Source organism: Micropterus dolomieu, linkage group LG23 (assembly GCF_021292245.1).
Source record: "Micropterus dolomieu isolate WLL.071019.BEF.003 ecotype Adirondacks linkage group LG23, ASM2129224v1, whole genome shotgun sequence".
NCBI lineage: Eukaryota > Metazoa > Chordata > Actinopteri > Centrarchiformes > Centrarchidae > Micropterus > Micropterus dolomieu.
This window is the reverse complement of record NC_060172.1, coordinates 31,400,700-31,423,721: the sequence shown is the minus strand read 5'-3', so window position 1 is coordinate 31,423,721 and position 23,022 is coordinate 31,400,700. Positions and strand designations below refer to the sequence as shown.

The 23,022-nt window shown below is 41.3% G+C and overlaps 1 protein-coding gene across 2 annotated transcripts in view; it reads left to right on the top strand.

Annotated features, from left to right (window-relative positions):
* Window positions 1-23,022, top strand: part of dscama (Down syndrome cell adhesion molecule a) — a 116,480-nt gene that overhangs the window by 35,944 nt on the left and 57,514 nt on the right. Inside the window, exons 3-4 of one of the 2 annotated variants that reach the window (XM_046040545.1) lie at window positions 6,226-6,543; window positions 6,690-6,839. In XM_046040545.1, coding sequence (XP_045896501.1) covers window positions 6,226-6,543; window positions 6,690-6,839 — 468 coding nt within the window. Of the gene's footprint in view, window positions 1-6,225; window positions 6,544-6,689; window positions 6,840-23,022 lie in introns of those variants that run through there. The other variant, XM_046040548.1, reaches the window with a different exon arrangement.

The following is a 23,022-nucleotide window of genomic DNA, read 5'->3' as shown; positions in this document are numbered from 1 at the left end:
CCTCACTGTTTTCCTTGGCACTGCACTGAAAAATAAATGCACTCCCACTGTATCTATCTGAGCTGCTGGGATCTGCCGGGGTTTTGCGTCCATCAGGCTTTCTCATCTTAAGGAATCAGCCACCCAGAAATGGGTGGTGGAGGTGGAGGTAGAGGTGGTGCGGGTCTCAATTTTTTATGAGTTGGTGCAAAGCGGATTGAGACAATTGTGGGGCAGCCTCCCTTCTTCGCTCAGTCACCTTTCAAACACACTCAGGCCAGAGGCTGCATGATGGCCGTTTGTCCTCACTTAGAGAGTGTCAGCTACTGCAGCACCCATCACCCTAAAGAGATGTCCCTACAGTAAAACGATGCTTCTACTCATACAAAATTGTGTATTAGGGATGTAAACGAACATGAATATATTATTCTGATATGAGCACACAATGCATTCTGAACAGCATCCACATTTGACTGACCCATCACCCGAGATTTATTGGTTAGTGCAGGATAAAGCTTGACTGATGTTACACAGCTGTTATTTTACCTCATGACCTGAGATTGAAGCATGGCACCTCGGTAACCTGACAGTAACCAAAAATCACTGACGACCTGAAATTAGGGACCATCTCGAATGCATGCTTTTTGTTTTGTTAATTAGTTTTCATCGACATCTCATACAGTCTTTACAGTCCTCCTCCCATTGCATGCATAACTTTTTTATTCTGTAAACATCCTGCAATATGGCCAAATGAGCTATAATAGCCCATTTTCTGTCAATAGCTTTTGTCATAGAAAAGCAATTCATGCTGGTACTTTGGTGGTAAAGCCTGCCTTCTCCAGTATTCCTTTCTGTGGGAGCATCAACAGTTATACAACTTAAATTTAGACTTGGTTAAGACTTACTTTTTGAGGGTGGGGTTAAATTACAAATCATGCTTTATTAATTGATTAATTTAGGCACAGATTATTTATTCATTTTACATTTGACTTTTTGTGGTACAAAAATGTTTCTTTTGCTGTTGAGAAATACAATAAACTGTAACATTACTGTAAAATAAAGTACTACAACACGTACAGGTACATAACTGATTAATGCATGCCAACCCTAAGTTTCACTGTGCTGCATTCATACTTTATTAAGAGAATGTAACAGTCATTGTTAAATCATGTAAAATGCAAAACACACTAATGCTTAATTGTTTTTTAAGCATCTGTAGTTTTTTTGCAACTATTCCTTATATTTGCATTATATTATTATCAGCTACTGCCCATTACAGTATGAAGTATTGAAACTGCAAGGAGTCAAACCGTGTAACAATAACATCTCCTGTGTGTGTGTGTGTGTGTTTTCAATTAGGAATCTTAAATTTAGTAGATCATCATTACAGATTGATGCAGATGACAAAAGTCAATATATCTGTTTTGGAGCCAAATTAAATTTTAACTAAATTTTGGTGAAATAGTCATCTGCTGATCAGTCAGTCACAGAAGCTCCCTCTTATTTATAACAGATGCTGGATTTTATGTTTATCTTTATGGCAGATTTTCCTACTTGAGAAAATCACTGACAAGCTGTTACTCAGTGTGATTACATGGCCATAAATTAGCCTTGATAAGTTCTGCATGTATCGTTATGGGTAGTGAGCCTTTTTTTTTTTTTGGTTGCATATTCCCCTATGAATCTTGGCATTTTCACCACTGCCTTTTTTTATATGTACTGCATTAATGCAGCTATATTAAAGCCCTTTTCTATGATGGGCATATTTGTTTATCAAATGTATCATTTTTAGGAAATGAGAAATAAAAGTAATAATACATCTGCCTTTATGAAGCCTTATGTTCAGTATACACCTCCGCTCAGTCTTTTTTAACATTTTATGAAGCTTCCAAACTGATGGTTGACTGGTGTAAGAGTAGTAAGTTAATAATCTAACAGTTGTCTGTCTGTCATACAAGTTTTTATCAATGTTTTCAGGTCAGGTAATTAATATTCAGGTTTTCGCATGGCCAAACTGGCAGTCAGTAAAAAAATCCCCCAGAATGGATGTGTGTCATGGCACCGCTACCTTTTCTTACCATATCTTGGATACAGTCTTGTAGCTGTCGACAACTACAACCGTCCGCCTTTCAACACCTCCAGGCCTGGCCCTCAGAGTACTGCATGTGTGAAGTGAGTGCAGCTAGAAATGTGCGGAAACATGTGTACGCCATGGTGTTTGTTTGTCGTAACAGGTTGAACGACCAGTGGGTGGAAGTGGCCGGTGATTTGAGCGCGCTCATTAGGAATTTATGAAGCGCTAAAATGTTTGGTCTCCAGAGAGGGGGGGATTGGCAGCTGTCGCACAGGCAGGCAGGTTGGCGACAGGAGGGGAGAGCCCACATTACAGAGAGCAGACACTGTAGAGATACAGTACAGATGCCTGAAATATTTACAGTATGGGACTGAGAGTGGCTGAATACCACTGTTAAGATTATCTTCAAAGATCAATACTCTAACTGTTTTTAACCCATATCGTTTGTTCAATGAAGAATTATCACTTACAAATGAGCATTTTTTATTTGCTTTGTGCTGCAGATGTAACTGATTTCAATAAAAAACCTTAATTTCCTTAATTTGTTTATCCATGACACACACTGTAGGCACTATGAAGTTGTTCATAATTTGTTGTATTTTAGCGGGCATCAAACAACTCCTCAACCTGCAATTATCCTCGTAGGGCCTTATAAAGACAGAATTCAATTAAATCTAATCTTTTAAAACACAACAATTTTGCTGATCAACTGCATGTCTTACATATCTCTGATCAGTGATGACGGTGCTACAGTAGATACAGCTTAACGTTGGGGCCAGTTAATATGGTCGCCCTGAGAGGTGACTTAAGAAAACATGAATAAATACGCAGATAGACAAAACACAAGCAAATGAAGAAAACAGTTTTCAATAACAAGCATTTAGAATAAAACACGGCAAAGAAATAAAACATTAGAAACGCATTCACCAATTTGAAAACAAGCAGCATAACAAAACAAAAACAGAAAATACAACCTAATTCAGAAATGTGCAGAAATTGATGACACCATGAGTGGTGTTGGGAAAGTGCAGTTTTATTCCAGCTATTGTAGTCTGTAAAATTGCAGTTTAATACATATATTGGATTGTGTTGTTGTTCATTTGCATGTGTTTATTTTTAATTGCAGTGTGTTAAGCTCTAAAAGCCACCACACATTAGGGCAAGCAACACAAGTGTTCTGCCTAAACGGTAGAGAAATTCCTGCTTCAGCTTTTACCAATTGTAGCCAATCATGAGAAGCATGCGTTTTTTAGTGTTATTTGCTATCGCTATCTGGGTTAAACTGGGCATGTGTTTACAACATGTCTTTGTCTGAATACTTGTGTTGCTTACTCAGCTGGTTTCTGTTCCGGTAATGTTGAATGCTGCATCCTCAGATCTCAGTAGTAAAGCTGAAGTTGTTGTCACAAGTGACAGGACTGATGGATACAACTATGAAAATAATACTCAGGTGTTAGTTAAAGAGGTGGTATTATGCTCATTTTCAGGTTCAAAATCCTATTTAGAGGTTGTGCCAGAACAGGTTTACATGGCTTCATTTTCAAAAAACACCATATTTTTTTCTCATACAGCACATTGCTGCAGCTCCTCTTTTCACCCTGTGTTGAAGGCTTTGTTTTAGCTATGGAGTTATGCATCTTGTCTCTAAATGATCTTTGTTGGGAGTTGCACATGTGCAGTTCCTAGTAAAGGACTACTAGCCAATCAGAAGCAGAGAAGGGCGGGTCGTACGAAAGACAGTAAACAGCTTTGATTCAACTGTAGGCTACATGTTGCCAACCAGCTTGGCAACATGGACTGGAGTAAGAGTTTCAGAGTTATTAATCTGTAACAACAGTATTTTTCATCCATAAAGTTTTAACTGAGCTCTGTCTCTACATCACTGGAACAACTTTATGTCCACTGACTGCCTGGAGGGTAGATGGTGTTTGGAAGGGAGAGGAGAGGTGTGTGCTGCAGCTCACTGTTTTTCCACCGCTGTTTTTGAGGGCGTGTTGGAGTCGCCGCTTGGCGAGCGTTATATGAGGCGCATTTAGCTTTCATCCCTGTGACGTCACAGGGATGAAAGGGAAGCAGCTGGACTACAAACGAGCTGTTTTCAGGCAGATCAGAGCAGAGTTTTCTGTGGGAGATGGGAACTCCCTTTGGGCTTTTTCACTTTGCAAACCTATTACATGCACACAAAAGAGAGATAACTCAATAAAGGAGAGGGAAAAAGCCAAAAAGCATAATACCACCTTTAATGTTGATATTTTGAGAAGACAACATAGCCCATTAATGACCCTTTTGCAATGCCACAGTGTTGTTTTACGTGTTTGCACGTGTGTGCATTAAAAAAATAGGTACAATACTGTTGTTGGAAGAACAGGCACCTATTGGGATAATGGTTAATAAAACTATGAATTTAGTTAATTGGTAAAAATTATGGATTCAGTTAATTACCTGTCACTCAGAAGAGAGGTAACAATGATCTCCTCTCAAGTGCAGAGACAATCAATATTGTGCAGAAGGCCCATACAGACATTCACTACAGTAAGTGACAGTGGTACACAAATTCTTTAAAACAGCTAATTTATGTAAATGTGCTACAAACGAGGCTCTTTAGTTAGCGCTTATTCTGACTGTTTATTTTCTCCACAACTTCAAATAACAGGAGAAATATTTAAAAGGCGGTGAATGTATTGAACAAGTCCTCCACCCTGCTTGGTATCCAGCCAGTATACAAATCCTGGGTTCATGCCAGCAGTGTGGGTTGTCCATTACAGCAAAGAGTTGCATTGTCAGTTTTTATCCAGCATAGTAACTTACTACAGGGGAAGTGCATCACATTACATCGACTTGCTTCATTAGTTAAGATGACTTGGAAACATCTTCTGCTGCATACTGTGTAGATGAACATGACAAAGTGACTGCATACCAGCTTTTAAGTCTATTTTCTTGCCAATACACAAATTATAATTATGGGAACTGATTCTCAGCGAGTGTTTGACACCACAGCAACAATATAATTGTTACAATGATAGATGACTTATTTAGATCTAAGATGAAACCTTTTGGAAGCAACTGAGGCTATGACAGCTTTTAATTCTGATGAAAGCCAAGATGCAAATTAGTTTGTCAAGAGAGAATGTATGGGTGTTTGGCTCTGCAAACACAAAAACAGTGGGAAAAAAAACAAAAACAAAAAAGAGGTCCAATAAAACCTTGAAAACACCAATATGATCTTGTGAACATTCTCACTCACACAATTATCCAGCCACTTCTATTATACATATGCTATTTGTGTTTAGGAAGATTACTTAAGCTTGAACAATATTGGGTTCTTCATAAATATGTTTACCAAGAACCCTGAATCCACTGACATGGATTTTTGTTTGGCAGAATAGGATTGTTGTATTTTTTTTTAATGTGTGTGTGTGTGTGTGTGTGTGTGTGTACTGTAGGGCTGATTATGCTGCTGATTTTCTTTCAATTAATCATGTATGAACAGTCAAAAAATAGCAAAATAGTGCTCATCACAACTTCCCAGAGCCCAAGGTGACATCATCAAATGTCTGATTTTGTTTGATCAACTTTCCAAAACTAACAACTAGATTCAGTTTACAATTATAGGAAGTGGAGAAATGCAGTACAGTATTTCATGTGAGAAGTTGGAACTATTTTTTTCACAATGTTTGCATGATAACTGACCGACGCTTTTACTGTCAATCGATTAATCGTTTCAGCTTGCGTGTTCCATGTCATATACACAGATGTGCATGTTTTAGATGAAGGGCGTGGCTACAGACATGCATGTTGTGTAGACAGGTCTGGTGCTCTGCTGGCTCTGTTGTTTTACATCCACTGCTGCTCTCCCAGAGCTTTGCTGCAATGTGTCTTCACAGACAAAAAGAGACACACTCCTGCAGCCTCCCTCCACTGCAGTGAGCACAAACACAATGGTCAACTGGGGAAAAACACACTCGGCCTAAATTCAAAGACAAACAGAGATGCAGGATAGCACACTTATGTCAAATATACTAGTTAGTCTGTTATGTGATGGGGTTTAACAATACTGTGTACATTTAGTCAGTTAAAATATTTAAAGAATTCTCACATGGAATCTTCAGGTATTGAAAATTTTAACCGCTTGTCTAACATTTTTGTTTGTAATCTCATTTCTCTCCTTGCAGTTTTCTGTGAAGATCTACGTTCCAGCTTATATTTTGTCAATGCATCTGTGCAAGAGGTAGTGTTTGCCAGCACCACAGGGACATCGGTGCCCTGCCCCGCCGCAGGCGTGCCCCCTGTCTCACTGCGCTGGTACCTGGCCACCGGCGAGGAGATCTATGATGTGCCAGGGATCCGCCATGTGCACCCCAATGGCACCCTTCAGATCTTCCACATCCCCCCTTCCAGCTTCAGCAAACTCATCCACGACAACACCTACTATTGCACAGCGGAGAACCCCTCAGGGAGAATCAGGAGCCAAGATGTCCACATTAAGGCTGGTCAGTTTCTCTGCTCCTGAATGTCTACACTTTTGCTTTGTTGCAACCCAAACAATCATGGTCCATTGTGAGGAGTAGCTTTTCTCAGCTCAGTATTAGCACTTTTCCTTCTTATACACAACATAGCTCTTTGTCCCTTCTCCTAGTCCTACGAGAGCCCTACACTGTCCGGGTGGAGGACCAGAAAGCCATGAGAGGCAATGTGGCGGTCTTCAAGTGCATTATCCCTGCCTCAGTGGAGGCCTACATCACTGTTGTGTCATGGGAGAAAGACACAATGTCAATCAATGCTGAAAGTAAGTCATGGCATCTTTCTTCACTACAGTAACTACTGCTCAATGTCTGAAACTTAAAAGTCAGTTTTTAGTTACTGGTGAAGACCTTGTTTGCCTCTTTACTGAGTTGTTCTTGTAAAATTATCCTTGATGTCTCATCGATTGCTATGAAAGATTGATTTGAGTTGATACTTTTTAGAATTTACACGTTTTTACCACATAAATTTGATACTGACATGAGATCAAATCATTGCGAGCCATCAGGTCAGATGTGGCTGGAAATCTGCTGAATGGTTTTACAACACAAAATGAAAATTTTGGCTGCTAGATTAAGTTTTCTTGCCATAGATTTAGATTAAGTGACATGTGAGACTGTGACGTCTCGTGACAGGAAACACGTTGGACAGTGATGGAAACACAGACAAGAAATAGCTGCATCTTTTTTCTGCTTGTTGGAAACATGGTCTATTTTATGAAAAATGCTATAGCATTAACAATACTGCTGGACTGAGATAGAGGTTCCCAGTTTTGTTGAGCATGATCAGACCGTAGTATGAAAGTTCCATAAAAATGCTATTATTAACAACTCAAATGAAGTTTGTCCTGGCCAAATGACAATTACAAGTTGTGCTTGTCATGTGTTGAGCGTTGTGGCAGCAGAGGAGCGTGTGGTCTGAGTTAACTGTTCGAGTTTTCTGACATGAACCTACCCAAAGGCCTTGTACCAGCTAGCCAGCCCCATTCTGTGTCTGTGTATCCACGTCTGTCTGACCCAATAGCAGTGAGGTCCCGCTCCTCTTCTTCTGCCTGGTCTTCCACGAGAGCGCAGGCTGCCAGCCATGTCACTTAGTCTCAGTGTATTGACCCATTTCTCCGGCTGATAGGAAGCACTGCAGCACTCCGATCATTTAAATCACTTAAATGGAACGCTCGCCTGTGTGATTGTTTCCCAGCCCTGGGGGGCAAATTCACTTTATGTGGGGCATTTAGCAAACTCAATAGACAAGAGCTAATGTCATTTTGCTTTCGGATGGAGGGCAAATGCTGGCTAGCGACGGCTTTTTTTTTTTTTTGTTGACGTTTCACATTTGTCCGCTGAGGCGAAATTGGCCATGTTGAAATCTATAGCAATCTCTTAATTGTACTTAAATGGATTTGCCGCCAGCATGTTTTCAGATATGGGTATGTATAAGAATTGTGTTGCTGATGGAAGGCTTTCTCATTTCAAATTAATTTGTGTGTTTGGACTTTTTGAACTTATCACTGAATTGTTAAATTGTTTTGCAGTGTGGCTGTAAGTTTTAACTGAATATTTTGAAATGCTGGATCTTAGAGAGAAAAAAAAAAAGTTGCTGCACTATCAAAACAAAGTGTTTATCTTGAGCTGTAAAAATCATCACATCCGTAGCCGTCAGCCATGTAAACGCTGTCAGAAAAATCATCCAGCCACCAATCCACTGCTCTCCTCCGTGCTAAATAATGGATGACGGAAGCCTATGAATCCATGAGCAAATGGTCTTTATTCACGTCTCAGTGCACGCATCCTACTGACGCACCGTCCATTCCCCTTATCCTCTGCTACACACATTTTAAGTGCACTTTGTGTGCGTGTATCCATGTCTGTGAGTCTGTATGCACACTAACTGACAGCTCTACGGAAGATGGCTTAACCCCTCATCTTGATGACCGAGCTTTGACATTTAAATTTTTAATGAGCAAAAATAATATCAACACTTGGACTTCAAACAAAAAACTTTGTGAAATACAGCTTTTCTGTCTCTGACATGAATAATTCAATTGGCATTTCAGTTCGGAAGGTGTAGCGTGATGTACAGTGCCCGTCAGACAGGCCATCTGTAAGTCTCACTGGACGTAGACCTTTTTGAGTTGTTGCAGGGTAGACTAACAAAGCACCACTTAAAGAACCCTGGTGTCCATTAGAAAAGAATGGAAAATTATGATGAAAAATGCATTCAGTCAGGACATCCAGTGAAAGTAACTGTATAGCTGTCTGATATAGTGGTTTTATTGTGGTCTGGGGTTTTAACAGAACCGCTGTAGAAAATATCCAACATCTGCTAATGGGGAGGGACATTTTCATTTTCCCTTGCATTTCTTATCAAGAAACTTTTCACAAGTTTTGCTTTTGGTACAAGTTTAATTATTTCACTTCTACCCACTTAGAAAATACAGTACTAAACTAAATCACTTGTTAATAAAAATGTATATTGTTTTGTATTCTATTCTGTGCGGCAACTTAACCAAACAGTGAAGACCGCTCCGTACAGCTAAACTGATTCTTGGACTTATGAGTCACATTGTTCAATGAAATGACTTTAAAATTCTCATTGTAATACAATGAGTGGGGAAATGTTTTGCGTTTAAATAGTGACCACTGCTCTCAGCTGTGACTAACTATAAAAGCAGTTGTGTGTAGCATTTGCTACTTGCTTTGTTATTCAGCAGTAGAAAAGACTTGCAAACATTCATTTATCTATATGAGTGTAAAGGCAAGTTGGGGGAATACATGAATTCAAAAGCTGCAAACCATCCCAACCTAAGAGGATTTTAGTTATTGTTTAGAAAAGGGGAGCCAATCAGGACCAAGTCTTATCATAATGGGTTTACTGGTTTACTACAGTTTATGGGCACAATGCCGGGAAATCTGTTATTGTATAATAAGACTCTTAAAGAAGGCCTATCGTATCGACCCCAGCTTGTGGTCTATGCCTAGCACCACCAGTATATACTGTTACGCTTTGTTATTAATTTACTTCATTGACAATACAGTATCTATATTGCAATCATAAAGTGTTTTTGTCATTAAAACATTTCACTTCATAATTTTACTATTTCTAGCATTGTTGCTATAAACATGGTGCAGTCAACACATGTGGCCAATCCAAACACAAGCACCAGTAACAAATTTATTTTATAACATTAGCTAAACGCAGAGTCCAACTGCTGCCTCCTGCTTGAGTTAAACCTTGTCAAGATGCCAAACAGTAATCAGAAGTCAGGCTCCAAAAGAAGAACATTTAATAGAGAAGAGGTGGGTTGTTTTCTATGCATTTCCAGACTATGAAAAAGGATGATTTTGAAAATGTGTGAAAAAGCAAGCTTTAGCTCATATCAGTGGACATCTTGGTCAGATTGGTCTACCACTGTAGTGTACTAGTGTAGTGTGGTTGTGGCAAACCCTGACATCCAAGACTTCACAGCAGGCTGATGAACAGCGGCTTTTTCTTATTGGAAAATCAAAACCTGTCAGACAAAACAATGAATAAACATGGATGGAAACACATCATGTAAACCTGCTTTAGCAACAGAACTACTTTTTTCCTTCGAATAATAACAATGGGCAGGATTGCATTTCAGATTAGAGTTGAAGTATTTATGTTTTGTCGTGATTTACTTTTAATACAGGTCGTGCATCTTGATCATATGAGATAGAAGAGGTTTAAAAACAGCAAAGAGTTGTGTTGATCCGTAACACTGGATTTATGTTAAGATGATGCTGAGAAACTGTGTCCTAAACTGTATGTGTGTAATACACCAGAGTTGTTTTGAAATTGCAGGAGTGTGTGTGTGTGTGTGTGTGTGTGTGTGTGTGTGTGTGTGTGTGTGTGTGTGTGTGTGTTTGTAGATGAAGGGTCCTGTTGTCTGGTTGGTGGGTGTCCTATATTACTTTAAAATGCTGTAGCTTGTCTGCTTTTAAAGAAGATGAGAAGGCCCAGAAGACCACTGTGATTAGATTTTGAGTGATTAGCATTAATAAATCTCACCAGGAAGAGATTTAAAAAAAGACAAAAACAAAATGCAACCCTGTACTTTAGTCCTGCACCATGCTTGGTAGAAACGTGTGTACTTCCTGTAGGGTTTCTTTACGGGATGCGTTGTGATGGACTGTGGCTGGCTGCGGCTGTGTTGCTGTGCAGGGCCATTCCCCAGGTGCAGCCTGTGCTGCAGTCACTGAGGAGGCCTTGTAGTCATTTGCCTTGGCCTGATGCTGCCTGCTCTGCATTCAGCACCAGTAGGGCCGAGAGGGGGCCGACCCCCCAGCACTACTGCAGAGACACACACACACACACACACATACAAAAACACACACACTCACTTTTCATTCAGCACACGAGCTAAGCACAAGGGCCGTCGGCCATCACACAGATTCTCTTTGCTCTGCACAGCCCTCCCTCATCTCTCCTCCATTTTTTGCTCACGCTTTGCACTGTGTTTCTGCCACCATCTCATACACACATATATGAACTATTACCTGGGTATTACCTGGGTAAATATGCCTTTAATGTCTACTTATTTCTTCCACAACAACAGTGAATGAACACCAATGAACCATCGCATTTGGTAGCATGTAGAGACAGATATTGTAGATTGCTCTAACACTTTAAGTTTGGCCGTATGCTGAGCCATCTTGTGCATTTCACTTTCTTTCATGTTTGTTGACATTTTGGGATGTGTGTTGGAGTTCTCTCTGCAGCCAGATCCCCGCAGCCATTGCCGAGAGGAAGACGAGCCAGCCACACTATGTCGGTTTAATTGGCTGTGTATAATGGGCCTTTGAAGTAAATATCAGAATTACTATCAAAAGGCTGCTGGACGTTATCATGCGTTTCCACGGTGCCCGCTGTTTCTGCTCCGTGTCTCCTCCTCCATTTCAGGGCAACTACAAAGCCCGGGCTGGTATGGAGCCATGCAAATGTCTGTTAGTTTAGAGCCGCAACATTGATGGCAGTTGATGTAAGCCAAACTAAGCTGACCTGTGTGTTTTCAGCTCATCCTTGTCACTAGGGATACAGTCACTCCTGAGACTTTGAGACAGCTGTGTTTGGCCACACTGTGTTAAAAATGTATATTGTATAATAAATGTTAATTAATGTGTATCTTGGATCAAAGTTTAAATGTGTTTAAGAGGGATCGTCACTTTTCTTTGCCCTACTGTAAAGACTTGTCTAGAGCGCAGAATGGGAGGTAATCATTTGCAATATACTGTGTGTTGTAGACTACAGGTAGTGTGGTATAATAAATGTCTTTTGTAGGTAGCAGTCTTGCAGAACGCTTGCTGTCAGTTTTGCCCTTTTCCTACGAATGCGATGTAGGAAGCGCAGCCATTGGCGCAGCACAACCTTGAGCTGGGGGCTGGGGAGGGTGCGTAATGGTTTTACTGGTCCCTATGTGGTGGAGATGTAGAGGGAGAAGGAGGGGGAGAGAAGAGACGGGATAACTAACTCCCTCTCTCTCTCCTCCTCTGTCTCCTTTCCTCTCTCCATCCTTGCCTCACTCTGTCGACAGGCAGGGTTGGGACGCTGACGTGTGACAGGCTGGATGTCGAGTGTTTTTCCAGCATTCACCAGTCTGCCTATGATTGGCTAGAGTATTGTTATTCACACAGAAAAATGGGTCAGGTGGCCTGTGGAGAATGGAATGTTTGTATGGACGGACAGCACACACACACACACACACACACACACAGACACACGTACACATGCATACCTGCACATGCATCCCACACAGATAAATAACAGATAAATGAAAATAAATCCAGGTTATGTGGTAAGCATCTCCCATGTTGAATTCGCTGTGTTCTCTCAAAAGCTGCGAGCTGGTTCTCTCTCCTCATACCCAGTAGCAGGGGCTTAGAGAGAAATAAAGGGTTGCACTGAAGGAAAAAAAAACTGGGAAGAAAATCAATACCTGTGTGCATGAATCTGGCTGCAGCTGCCACAAAGCATTATGGGAACATGACGGGTAGATACACTTGGGCTGGGCAGCGTTCAGGCAGCATGATAAGCTATAAGGGTAAAAAAAAACAGAAACACACAATCAAAATATATACATATATAAAAAATTCAAAAAGTGATATGATTTGCAATAATCAGTACAAAGACCGAGAAATAGATAGATTGTGTCAGACCTCACATTGCAAAGATCCTCTATATATATATATGCAATTGTTTACAATTATAATAACATGCTTATCAATATGTTGCAAATGTGTCCAGTAGCCCTGTAAAAAAGCTGTAGATTATGGTCTGTGTGCTCACTACATCTGTCTCCAGCCTGCTGCTCCAGTCTCCAGCCTGAGACTGACAGAGATATTAATTAAATTGGCTGATGCCCTTTCTCTCTCTTACTGCACTGGCACTGCAATGATCACACTCCCACCTCCGTACTGTGCTGTTTGCTCACCAATAACCGCAATTTGTTCTTTATTAAACTCTCAGGGCTGGGAACAATTAGGGTGTGATCTAGAGGTGGTGGTGTGTGTGCGTTTGTAAGTGTGTGTTTGCGCACGCATGCGTATATTTGAGCGCAGGCAAGAGGAGGAGGGGGGGGGTACTAAACACTGCTTAATCTTTGATAAACAGTGAGGTCTCCTTTGTGCCGCTGCAGTTTGGCACATCTACTCCAGGCTGCTGAGCGCTGTGTTGGGCTAGCTCATGGCTGCTGCCTCCGCAACTCCCAGACCTGGAAGGAAGCCAGGTCATGCGTGGCTCCCTGCCAAGATACAGATTAGCTATAAGCGCAACATGAGCTAATCATGGAAGGAGCCACCAATTAATTGGCACTTAGACATTCTGTGGACTTTATGGATTTGGGGCTGAGTGTTTTCAGTGGTTCAAAGTGATTGGCATGGATGTCACCTGCAGTTAGATGCTGTCACATATTGGGGGTTTAAAAAATGATTTGTGGTGAGGGTGCATGTATGATAAGGTGAGGTTCTAGCTATAAGCACTCCCCTGAAAGTTGGACACTAAACTGCTGAGAGGGCTGTGCTGGGGCAGGTTGTTTGAATTTAAGGTTGTATGGAGGGATATTTGTCCACAGAGATCACTTCCTGTCTGGGTGGGAGGCGGCAAAATGACATGAATGATGCATTCAGGCTTAAATATCTTTGGAAAGCCAGGTGACATAATCGAAGTTGTGATTTTGGTGCAGTGACCATGATCCTAGCCACTTCACAGCAAACACACATGGCACAAGGATGACAAAACCTCAAATACAGTAAAGAGATAGTAATTTAAACATCTTGCTGTCACTTTGGGAAAATCTTCAGGTATTTAACCAGTTCATTTTTGTATGCTAGATCATCAGAGGATGCCAGATTAAAAAAATCAGAAATCAGATTCTGCGGTGGATGTGGCAGACACCTAGATGAGCGACAGTCGCAGCGCCGTTGCAACGTCTGTGTTGTTGCCTGCTGAGTGCTACGTGACTGCTCTCTGTCAGCAATAAAAAAAGAAAGGTGATTCCCCCCCACACCTCTCCATCTCGTTCATGTTTAACCCTGCTATACTTTGACGTCAGAGAAATTGTTGGGGGGGGGGGATTTGCAGGGAAGACCTTTGACTGGCGACAAAGGCTGCCTGAAATCACAGCATCTGTGTAAGAACCTGCAGAGAGGCTGATGTGCATATAAACGTCTGTGTGTGCGTGTGAGAGACAGAGGAGAAAAGTGTATTGGTGTGTGTGTTGGTGTGTAGGAGGAAAGGAAAAGGGGGAGTTGACTGTGAATGGTTGCTCTTATCGCGTGCATGCAGCTGCTGCAGTGTCTTTGAGAGACAGAGGGGCTGTCCATGCATGCCACTCACTCTGCCTATTCACAGCCTCCCTCCCGCTCTATATGCCCCCCTCCTCCTTCTTTCTATCCCTGTCTGGGCTGCATTTTACGGTAAGGAAGTGAGCGAAAAAAAGAGGGGGAAAAAAATCATGACTTGAGCTTTAATGCAGACTCACGGCGTGCAGGCCCTCAGTTTCACATCCTCATGTTGATTCTTATAACAAGGGACAGGCAAGAAATGAAATGTCATTGGACATCGCCCTGACTGACGTGTGATTGTCTGCGTGAGGGCCCCCTTTGTTGACACGGAAATTTTAACATTTCAATAAATCAATAATAAATGGTTGTTTCTGTGCAAAAAGCCAGCAGACCACATTTGTGGCTTGAGCTATTGTTATATTTATTAAGTTTCTTTCCTGTAAAGAAGTAAACGTATAGTTAAATTTGATTAAGTATGATGAAAAAATTTGCATTATAATTTAGATATAAATAACTAAAAGCTAAATTTGCACATAAGTAAAGAATGATTTACCAACCTTAGCTGTCCCACAAGTCAGTCAGAAGATAATAGCAATAAAGATTCCTCCCCCTGCTCCACGATGCTAATCAAAACTACGAATAATGAAGTGAATTCATGCACTGCCAGTATAAAGGTGACCTGTGGAAAGGTATTTCCAAGACGCTTCGCCATGGGAAATCACCTTGATAGATGGACGTCTCAGGCTGCTAGGGAAGTGATATCCCCAAGCAATGCATGTTGCATGCAGAATATCCCCCACACACCACCACCACCACCACCTCACCCATCTTCACCCAGGTGCGCTGTCATGTATCCCTACACTCCTGCAGCAGCATTTTTTCAAGCTGTGATGTGTAACCTTGACTCCAGCAGAGTGGAGGAGCAGATGGTGAGAAAGGATGATGAAGAATCAGGAGAAGAAGAGAGATTTTTTTTATATAATCTAACATTTTTCCACTATTGAATTTACAAATTAAAAAAAGGTTGTTTTATGTTTATTACCTTCATTTAGTCATGGTCAGTGGAACAATTTATTATTACTAGATTGAAATAGTACAAGATTTGTGTGTGTGTGTGTTTGTAGATGAAGGGTCCTGTTGTCTGGTTGGTGGGTGTCCTATATTACTTTAAAATGCTGTAGGTTGTCTGCTTTTAAAGAAGATGAGAAGGCCCTAACTGTCTAACTTAAAGTGTTTAATATTTTGGACAATAGCATATAAATGTTTTGCAAAAAATATGAAAAGGAAATTTGTTAGATATTTAAGGCCAGAAAGAAATACCAAAGCTGCATATTTTCTGTTTTATAAAGGTTTCATCTGATTTATTTACATTTACAGTTAAACAATTTTTTTTTTAAATATTTTAGGAATGTGTTAAATTTGTCATTTAATAAAATACAACCTAAAACAGTTACATTTATTGTAGACTAATTATTGTGATAATAACCAAAACTTTCTTGCTATTAAAATGCAAGATTTAAAATTATTATGCAGTATTTCGTTCAAGATTTATTTAGATGTTCGAACTGAATGGCTTGAAAGAATTTCACTTTAAATGCCAACTCCTAGTATTGAAAACATTAAAAGAACATTTTCTATTGGTCTTGCCAACCAACTCTTATTACATTATTTTGTCTAAGGTGGGGAAACCAAATTTTTTGGAAATGCTTGCATAATCCTTTAGTTCCACTCGGCAACTATAGAGGGAGATACAATAAAGAATGAGTCTGTGTAAAAATAATTCATAGGACAAAGAAATTAAACTGATAAGTGAACACATGAAGGGTCCTTTGCATAATCCCAGTTAATCCATAGTGCTGAATCTAAAAATATCTCTAACTGCCTTCAGAAAGCAAGGGAAAAATGTTACATTAGCATGTTCGGTGCTCTTTCTGCAGCCATTGAAAATAGGTTTTGTTTTTACATTGCATTGTACCACAATAACTGATAATAATAATAAAATAAGAGTGCACAAAATAAATAACTGCAAGGAAAATCAGATAAAACAGTTATATTTATTTGTAAAGATAATTTAATTTGAAGTGTGTGTTTGGTGAACAAGTGGTGATGAACCCCAAATAGATTTTTCTCTTGCATACAGTAAATAGTCATGTTGTTGCTGAGGGCCTGAGTTGACGCTGTCAGCTCAGCCTGATTGGCCGGGGCTTGTTATGACTCGTCGTGCGTTTGGCCAATGCGGTTTGCTGGGTTCCACCCCCCCCCCCCCCCCTTAAATAAATTGCCTGGAGAAACTGAACAAAAAATTAGAGAAAGAGAGAGAGCCTTTCATCTAATTGAGAAGCTCATATTAGCTGTGGTGGGAAGATAAGCTCCTCTCTCTCAGCAGCTATTAAGCCCACTGTATGTTAGCCAGTTTCTTCTCTTTTTTTCATCCAAGCTGGGGTTTTTTAAGCTGTCACCTATGTGCACTCAGTGTTAGTGAGGTGCTGGTTTAAAGTTAAATGTGTAGTTCACAGCTGTGTGTGTTTATCTTTGTGTGTCCCAGGTGTGTCTGCCAAGCTGCTGTAACTCCAAAATGGAAACCAGATCATGTGACTGTGTGCAGCCATTTAGACACAAAGGGAAAGACACACACACACACACACACACATTTTCCTAAGTTCATCAGCTTTGTTTACTAATTTTGGCACCCTCCTACACTTGTGAGCACAAATGTTTTGTAAGAATATACTGTGTCTCAGTAAACTGTGAGATGAAATTTCCTTTGGCAAATCCAAATATTCAGGCAGCCATTAAATATATAACTATATATAGAAGAAATAACTTCTGACATGCTTCCTTTTTTTAAAAAAGAAATTAATAATGTGATGTGGCTGTTAAAAAAATATATCATGTGTTTAAATGTAACTATACATTTATAAAAAATGGATGTGTGTTGTCTTCAGTGTGTGTGAGCGTGCAACATTCAGTAAGTGTGTCATGCGTCAGTTAATGTGTCCTAAACATATGTTCTAATTGACATTGTGGATAAACCTCTGCTTGGGTTTATCTTGTGGTCTGATTCTTGGGGTGTAGACGTTCTTCCTGATTACATTGTGTCTTCTAGTGCCTTGATCCCTTTAGCCCCCAAACCAGGATTACATTTCCACAATATAATCCTGGTTGAGCGGCCCGGGGGTCACCACAACCCCCAAATGTCTTGGTTTGATGGTGATACTGTTAGACTGTTGGAGTGTGTGTGTGTGTGTGTGTGGGGGGGGGGGGGGGGGGGGGGCGCTGCAATCAAGTTGTGGTTTACTGCCGATTTGTTAATCTCCTCTTAAAAAGAGTGAGGAAAGAAGGAGACCAGTAAAAGGTTTGCTCTGTTTAGACTGCTGCTGCTGCTGCTGCCTCTGCTGCTCTGGCTTACTGCCTCTTTCAGTCCAAGGCAGCCATTTTGTGTCAGCCAGTCTGTGTTGCTAGAACAGTGTTGGTTCTCAGTTCACATTGAAAAGACGGGCTGATCCCCAAAAGATTTTTGATCCCTAACCAAGGCATTTTTTTCAGCTTTTAAGGAGGACCTTTAGTGAAATGATGCATGATTAATGTGGTGAAGGCCCTTTAGATATTGTAGAGAAAAAGGACAAGGTGATACAGAACACTTGGGTTGTATCAGTCCAGTTTCAGTGACTGCTTGTTAACACATTAGATAAAGTGAAACTCTTGTGATCAAATTCACTATGCCAAAGTGGCACAAAACAAGCACAAAAACATTAGCATCCATGGAGGATCCATGTCAGTAAGCCCTCCCTTCTACACACACACACACACCTCTCCAGAAGCAGGTGCACTGCTCTTCAGCTACAATCATCCTTCTGGAACTCAAATAGTTCCTTATCTGTGTGAAAGTAGTGGCGCTGTAGTGTGCCTGTGTAGGGCCTGAGCAAACACACTGTCTGTGTAAGTGATCGGGCGGCCCATTCAAAGAGGCCCCATAATGGCCAGTTTATTCCAGCCTTGTTTGCTCTGTGTTTTGTGGCTTTGGCGTCTGGCAGATGGGCCATCAGGGATTATACCTGCTAATGAAGAGAGGCGGAAGAGGGTAGAGGGTGCGGGGGTGCGTGGGGAGACGGTTCACCACAAGGTATGAAACTACTGGTCCTTCACTTGAAGGACTGTCCATCACCCCAAAAAAGATATATATCTTTTTTGGGGTGATGGACAGTGAGGTTGAGACGAGGTATGCTGGGTCCCACAGACCCATACTGGACAGAGATGCACAATGACAAGCCCCTGTGATTACACAAGGCATATGTCCAGACAGGATGGCTTAATCCTGACAACACCCCCAACCCCCCACGACCATACACACACTTGCACACACGTACTCCCCCCTCCCTCTTCACCCCTTAACATATGGAGATGGGAGGAATTAGCACAGTGGAAGAAAATAAAATGAGTTAAAGCAGCCAGCAGCTTAGATCCAATAGTATTTGTTCTTGGGTGACCCATCTGTGAGTTTCTTAGAAGTAATGCACGCGTGGAGGAAAGCTTTTTCTCCTTTATCTTGTTCTTACCTCTTAAAATAACAAGAAAAATACATTTGCATATAGTGCAGAGTTAGATTACATTTTTCACAAGCACTTAATTTGCATCTAGTTCAGTGATTAGGGATGAGTATTGTTGTGTTACATTGTTTTTAAGATGCACAATTTTCAGGACCACACCTTCCACAAGCAATAGCCTGACCCCGACGGGCTCCTTGTGTGACCCCACCAACACGCCCCACCCCAGACTCAGCCCAGATCTTGTTCAATAGGATTAAGCTGGCTACCTGCCATTCAGTGGCTTGGACAGGACCTCTTATCTCCTGTCCTCAGATGGCTGCCAAGAACAACATAATGCAATGCGACCTACATTAAACAATGCCACATGCAGGTTTAGTACTGGGCCTATATCTTATGATCAGTGTAGGTATTGTCTTCCTGATGCTGATTTCCATGGCTAAGTACAGGTTACTAGGCCACTTACATGCCTAATTGGGATTTAATGACTGGCCCCATGCTAAAAGACATTCAGGCTCAAGCCAATTAAATGTTTTGATGCCAGCCATGGCCAGTGATGTGTATCGGTGGGTGTAAGTTTATGTGTCTGGACATGTGTCTGTCTTGTATAGGTCCTCTATACTTCTATGCAAACAGAGCAGTATATGTATGCAATTACGTTAAGATTCCCCACCCAAACTCAATACACAAGTTTTGTCTAAGTATTTAGCGGGACGTGGCCCTGATGCTCCGTGTTTGTATAGCGCCTTTCTAGTCTTTGCGACCACTCGCGCTTTTACACTACATCACATTCACCATTCACACACATTCATACACTGAGCCTAAGTGCTCAAACAGAAACTAACATTCACACGCATTCATATGCCACCAGGGGCAATTCGGGGTCCCGCTCGACCTCCTGAGCCACAGCCACCCACCCATGTCCTCCAAAGCACATGTGACATGTCTCGATCACCCTCCTGTACTCTCCCTCGAAGCAGGGTCACCAATTCAGTGGCGTAAGAGGCTTTGTGGCCAAATCCCCTGTTGATCTTCATAAAGTTTGTGTCTTACAATTAAGTACAGATGGTTTGCAGCTGGTTGTAAGGCTAGTAAATAACTTGGGCCTCTATTTTCGCCGGGGATTTGGTGGGGTAATCCCTCTCTCTGACAGTTTACCAGATTCAAATCAGTCTGGGCTTTGCTTTCCTTCCTCGACTACTTCAACCATTTTTTTCTCTCCTCCTATCCCCCTCATTCCATCAAAAGCTCCTTATCCTCATTTGAATATGCAATCATTTAGAGGGAGCACACACATGACATGACTGTATCTCAGAAGAGCGACGTGGGTGGTGCAAGAATCTCACTCAATTAACCTCTTTCAGTCTGTAAACTCCATAGTATATAATCGTTCATTTATGGGACTATGGACGGATACTGAGAAATCCTTTAAGGGCAATGTAGACCCCAGGAAGATTAGCAACTGCTATGGTAGATGCTAATGGGGATCCAATAAAGCTGCCACAATGTATGATCATACAAATGCATATGTTTCAGTTGCTCTCATTTACTTGTCTAATGAACAGAGGGTCTATTAAGCAAACTCCATTAGCCTGACTGTCAAATAATTATGTTCTTTCTAAAGAAGCCAGAGATTTTTGTTTCCCTGAAAAAGACCTACCATGAACTCGGCATTTATTAACTGGTTGCAGGTTTATTATAAAAGATTAAGACACCCTTGAGTTGCAGGAAACAGGTAAGAAACAGGTTTTATTTGCCTGTCTTGAGTTTTAGAATGTTCATATTTCCAACACTGCTATCACCTGAAAAAAATCACAGTACAGAAGTACACAATGACATTATTAGTATTCTTTAGCATTCCGCCATATCATCATAGTTTGTATAATGCATGCCAGTGTGCATAGAGGACCCCTGTTAAGCAGATCTCTCTCCTGGGACGGAGCAGGGGCCCAGAGGAAGGCAAAGCCTAATGAGGACATAGTTACAGCACTCACACATCCTGAGAGCTGTGATCATCGAATGGTAAAAAGCAAATGCTCCCTAGGAAACAGCTTGACCCTGCTACTCCTTGTTTCCCCATCCTGCCATTTCTATTATTCAAATATATTTATATATTTATGTCATTATTTAACCGCTGCAAATGGAAGTAGCCGGCACAGCAACACCTCATCTGCATAAGAGAGTAGCTAACAGCCCTGGTAGCGCCTCAGGATACAAACAGATGGGAATGTTTAGCAACCTTACCCACCTGCCCCTCCCACCCAAAACACACACATGCAGCAGAACCCCCCCCACACACACACACACACACACACACACACACCTCCTCGACCTGTTCTTCCCCACCTCTCCTCTACCCTTTTTCTCCCTGTGCACACCTACCACTCACCACCCCTCCGCCAAATGTTCAGTTAACCTGTCACTTCGCATTGCCTAAAATTCAAGATGCCATATGCCTCGCTCTGACTTCTAACCCCGCACCGCTGCTCTTCCCTGTCTCCTTTATGGTGACATGAAAGTCCCCCTTGAAACACGAGGACGTCTCTCCTCTGCTGTTTGATTCAGAATGCCTGGCTGAGATCACAGCGATTGCAGGCGTTGCTTGTCTTGTATAATAAAAGCAGTCACTTAGCGCTACACGGCACGGTAGGAGTGCGTTTTCCACAGAAGCATCGGTGAGACTTCTGATGATCTACCTGGGTAAATACAACAACTTATGACGTGCCATCCTCGGGTTTGTGTAATACTGGGTCGTGAAAGAGGAAAATGACTGATGTGTGCAACATCTGACACAGAGCTCATTTGGTCTCATCAGCTGGTTGGGGGATGAATTTAAATGTTTCATTTCTCGCCTAGATTGACTGATTGTTGATGCACTGACGAGTGCACAATAAACTCCGGCAGCCCAAGAGCTTGTCCTGTGTTATAACACCTAACAAGTCTCTACTGTGAGCTTTGGCAGTCCTGTCCAGTGAATTCCAGGCCATTTGCCCTTGCACAGAGGGCAGCTCCCAGCAGGCCTGGCCATAGTGACAGTTTGTTGTTGTTTATAAGGTCATCCCCACCATAGGGGGCAGCATATTCATTACACCCACCCCATGGCTCTGTTTGTCTCTGGCAGTCTGTTTCTCTGTGGGCTCCTGTCATAAGGTCAGAGAGTACTTAGTATCATTCTCGTCTTGTCTTCACAACAGGCCAGCAAAGTCATCACTCCTCCGGAAAGAGTTAAAAGGTTAATTGGCCTCATCTAAGCAAAAATGGGATGTTTACATTGAGAAATGGGATCAAATCTGTTATACTCAGATTGTCCTGCATGCAGGTATAGCAAGATTCAGGCAGAATATTGAAATTAGAGCTGCAGCGATTAGCTGATCAATTACTAACTTGATAGAAAATGAATTAACAGTTGATTAATCATGTAAATTGTTGCTTTGCTTCACATTTATCCCACAATTGTCAGTTGTAGCCACATTGGCTGCACTTTACAGTGATACTATGTAACATTTTGTTGAACAGCTGGAATAATTATGGAATAATAGTGAATGCCTGCATAGTTTAACAGTAGCCAGTCATCATGAAGTCAGTGAACTGACTCTGTCATGTCAGTTATGCATCACTATCTCTCTAAAGTTAGCTAACATTAGCCACCATAAGGTGCTAGTCATACCGGACAAATAAAGCAGCAAAACCTTTGAATGTGTTGAACTGAGCAATGGTGTAATAGAATAAACAGATAATCGGTTAATTGAGAAAATAAGATTAAAAGATTCTGAAAATAAACGTTAGTTGCGGTCCTAATTGAAATGATTTACAATCAAGTCATACATGCATGTAAGTGCAATGTATATATTATAATTTCAATGCCCGAACCCAGCAGTTGAACCCCAACATTTAACATTTATCAGTGGTAATTTTCAATTCAACAATCACTTGCAGTGTGTAGTGTTGGGAAAGGGAAACACACAGAATGAGAGAGAGAGAGAGTAAGGAGGTGTCTGAGAGTGGGAGCAGCAAGCTAAGTGAGGTTGTTAGGAGGAAGCGCTGACAGTCCAATCCAGCACGACCATTCAAAAGACAGCTCCTTTTGTTTCTGCCTCCCTTTCTT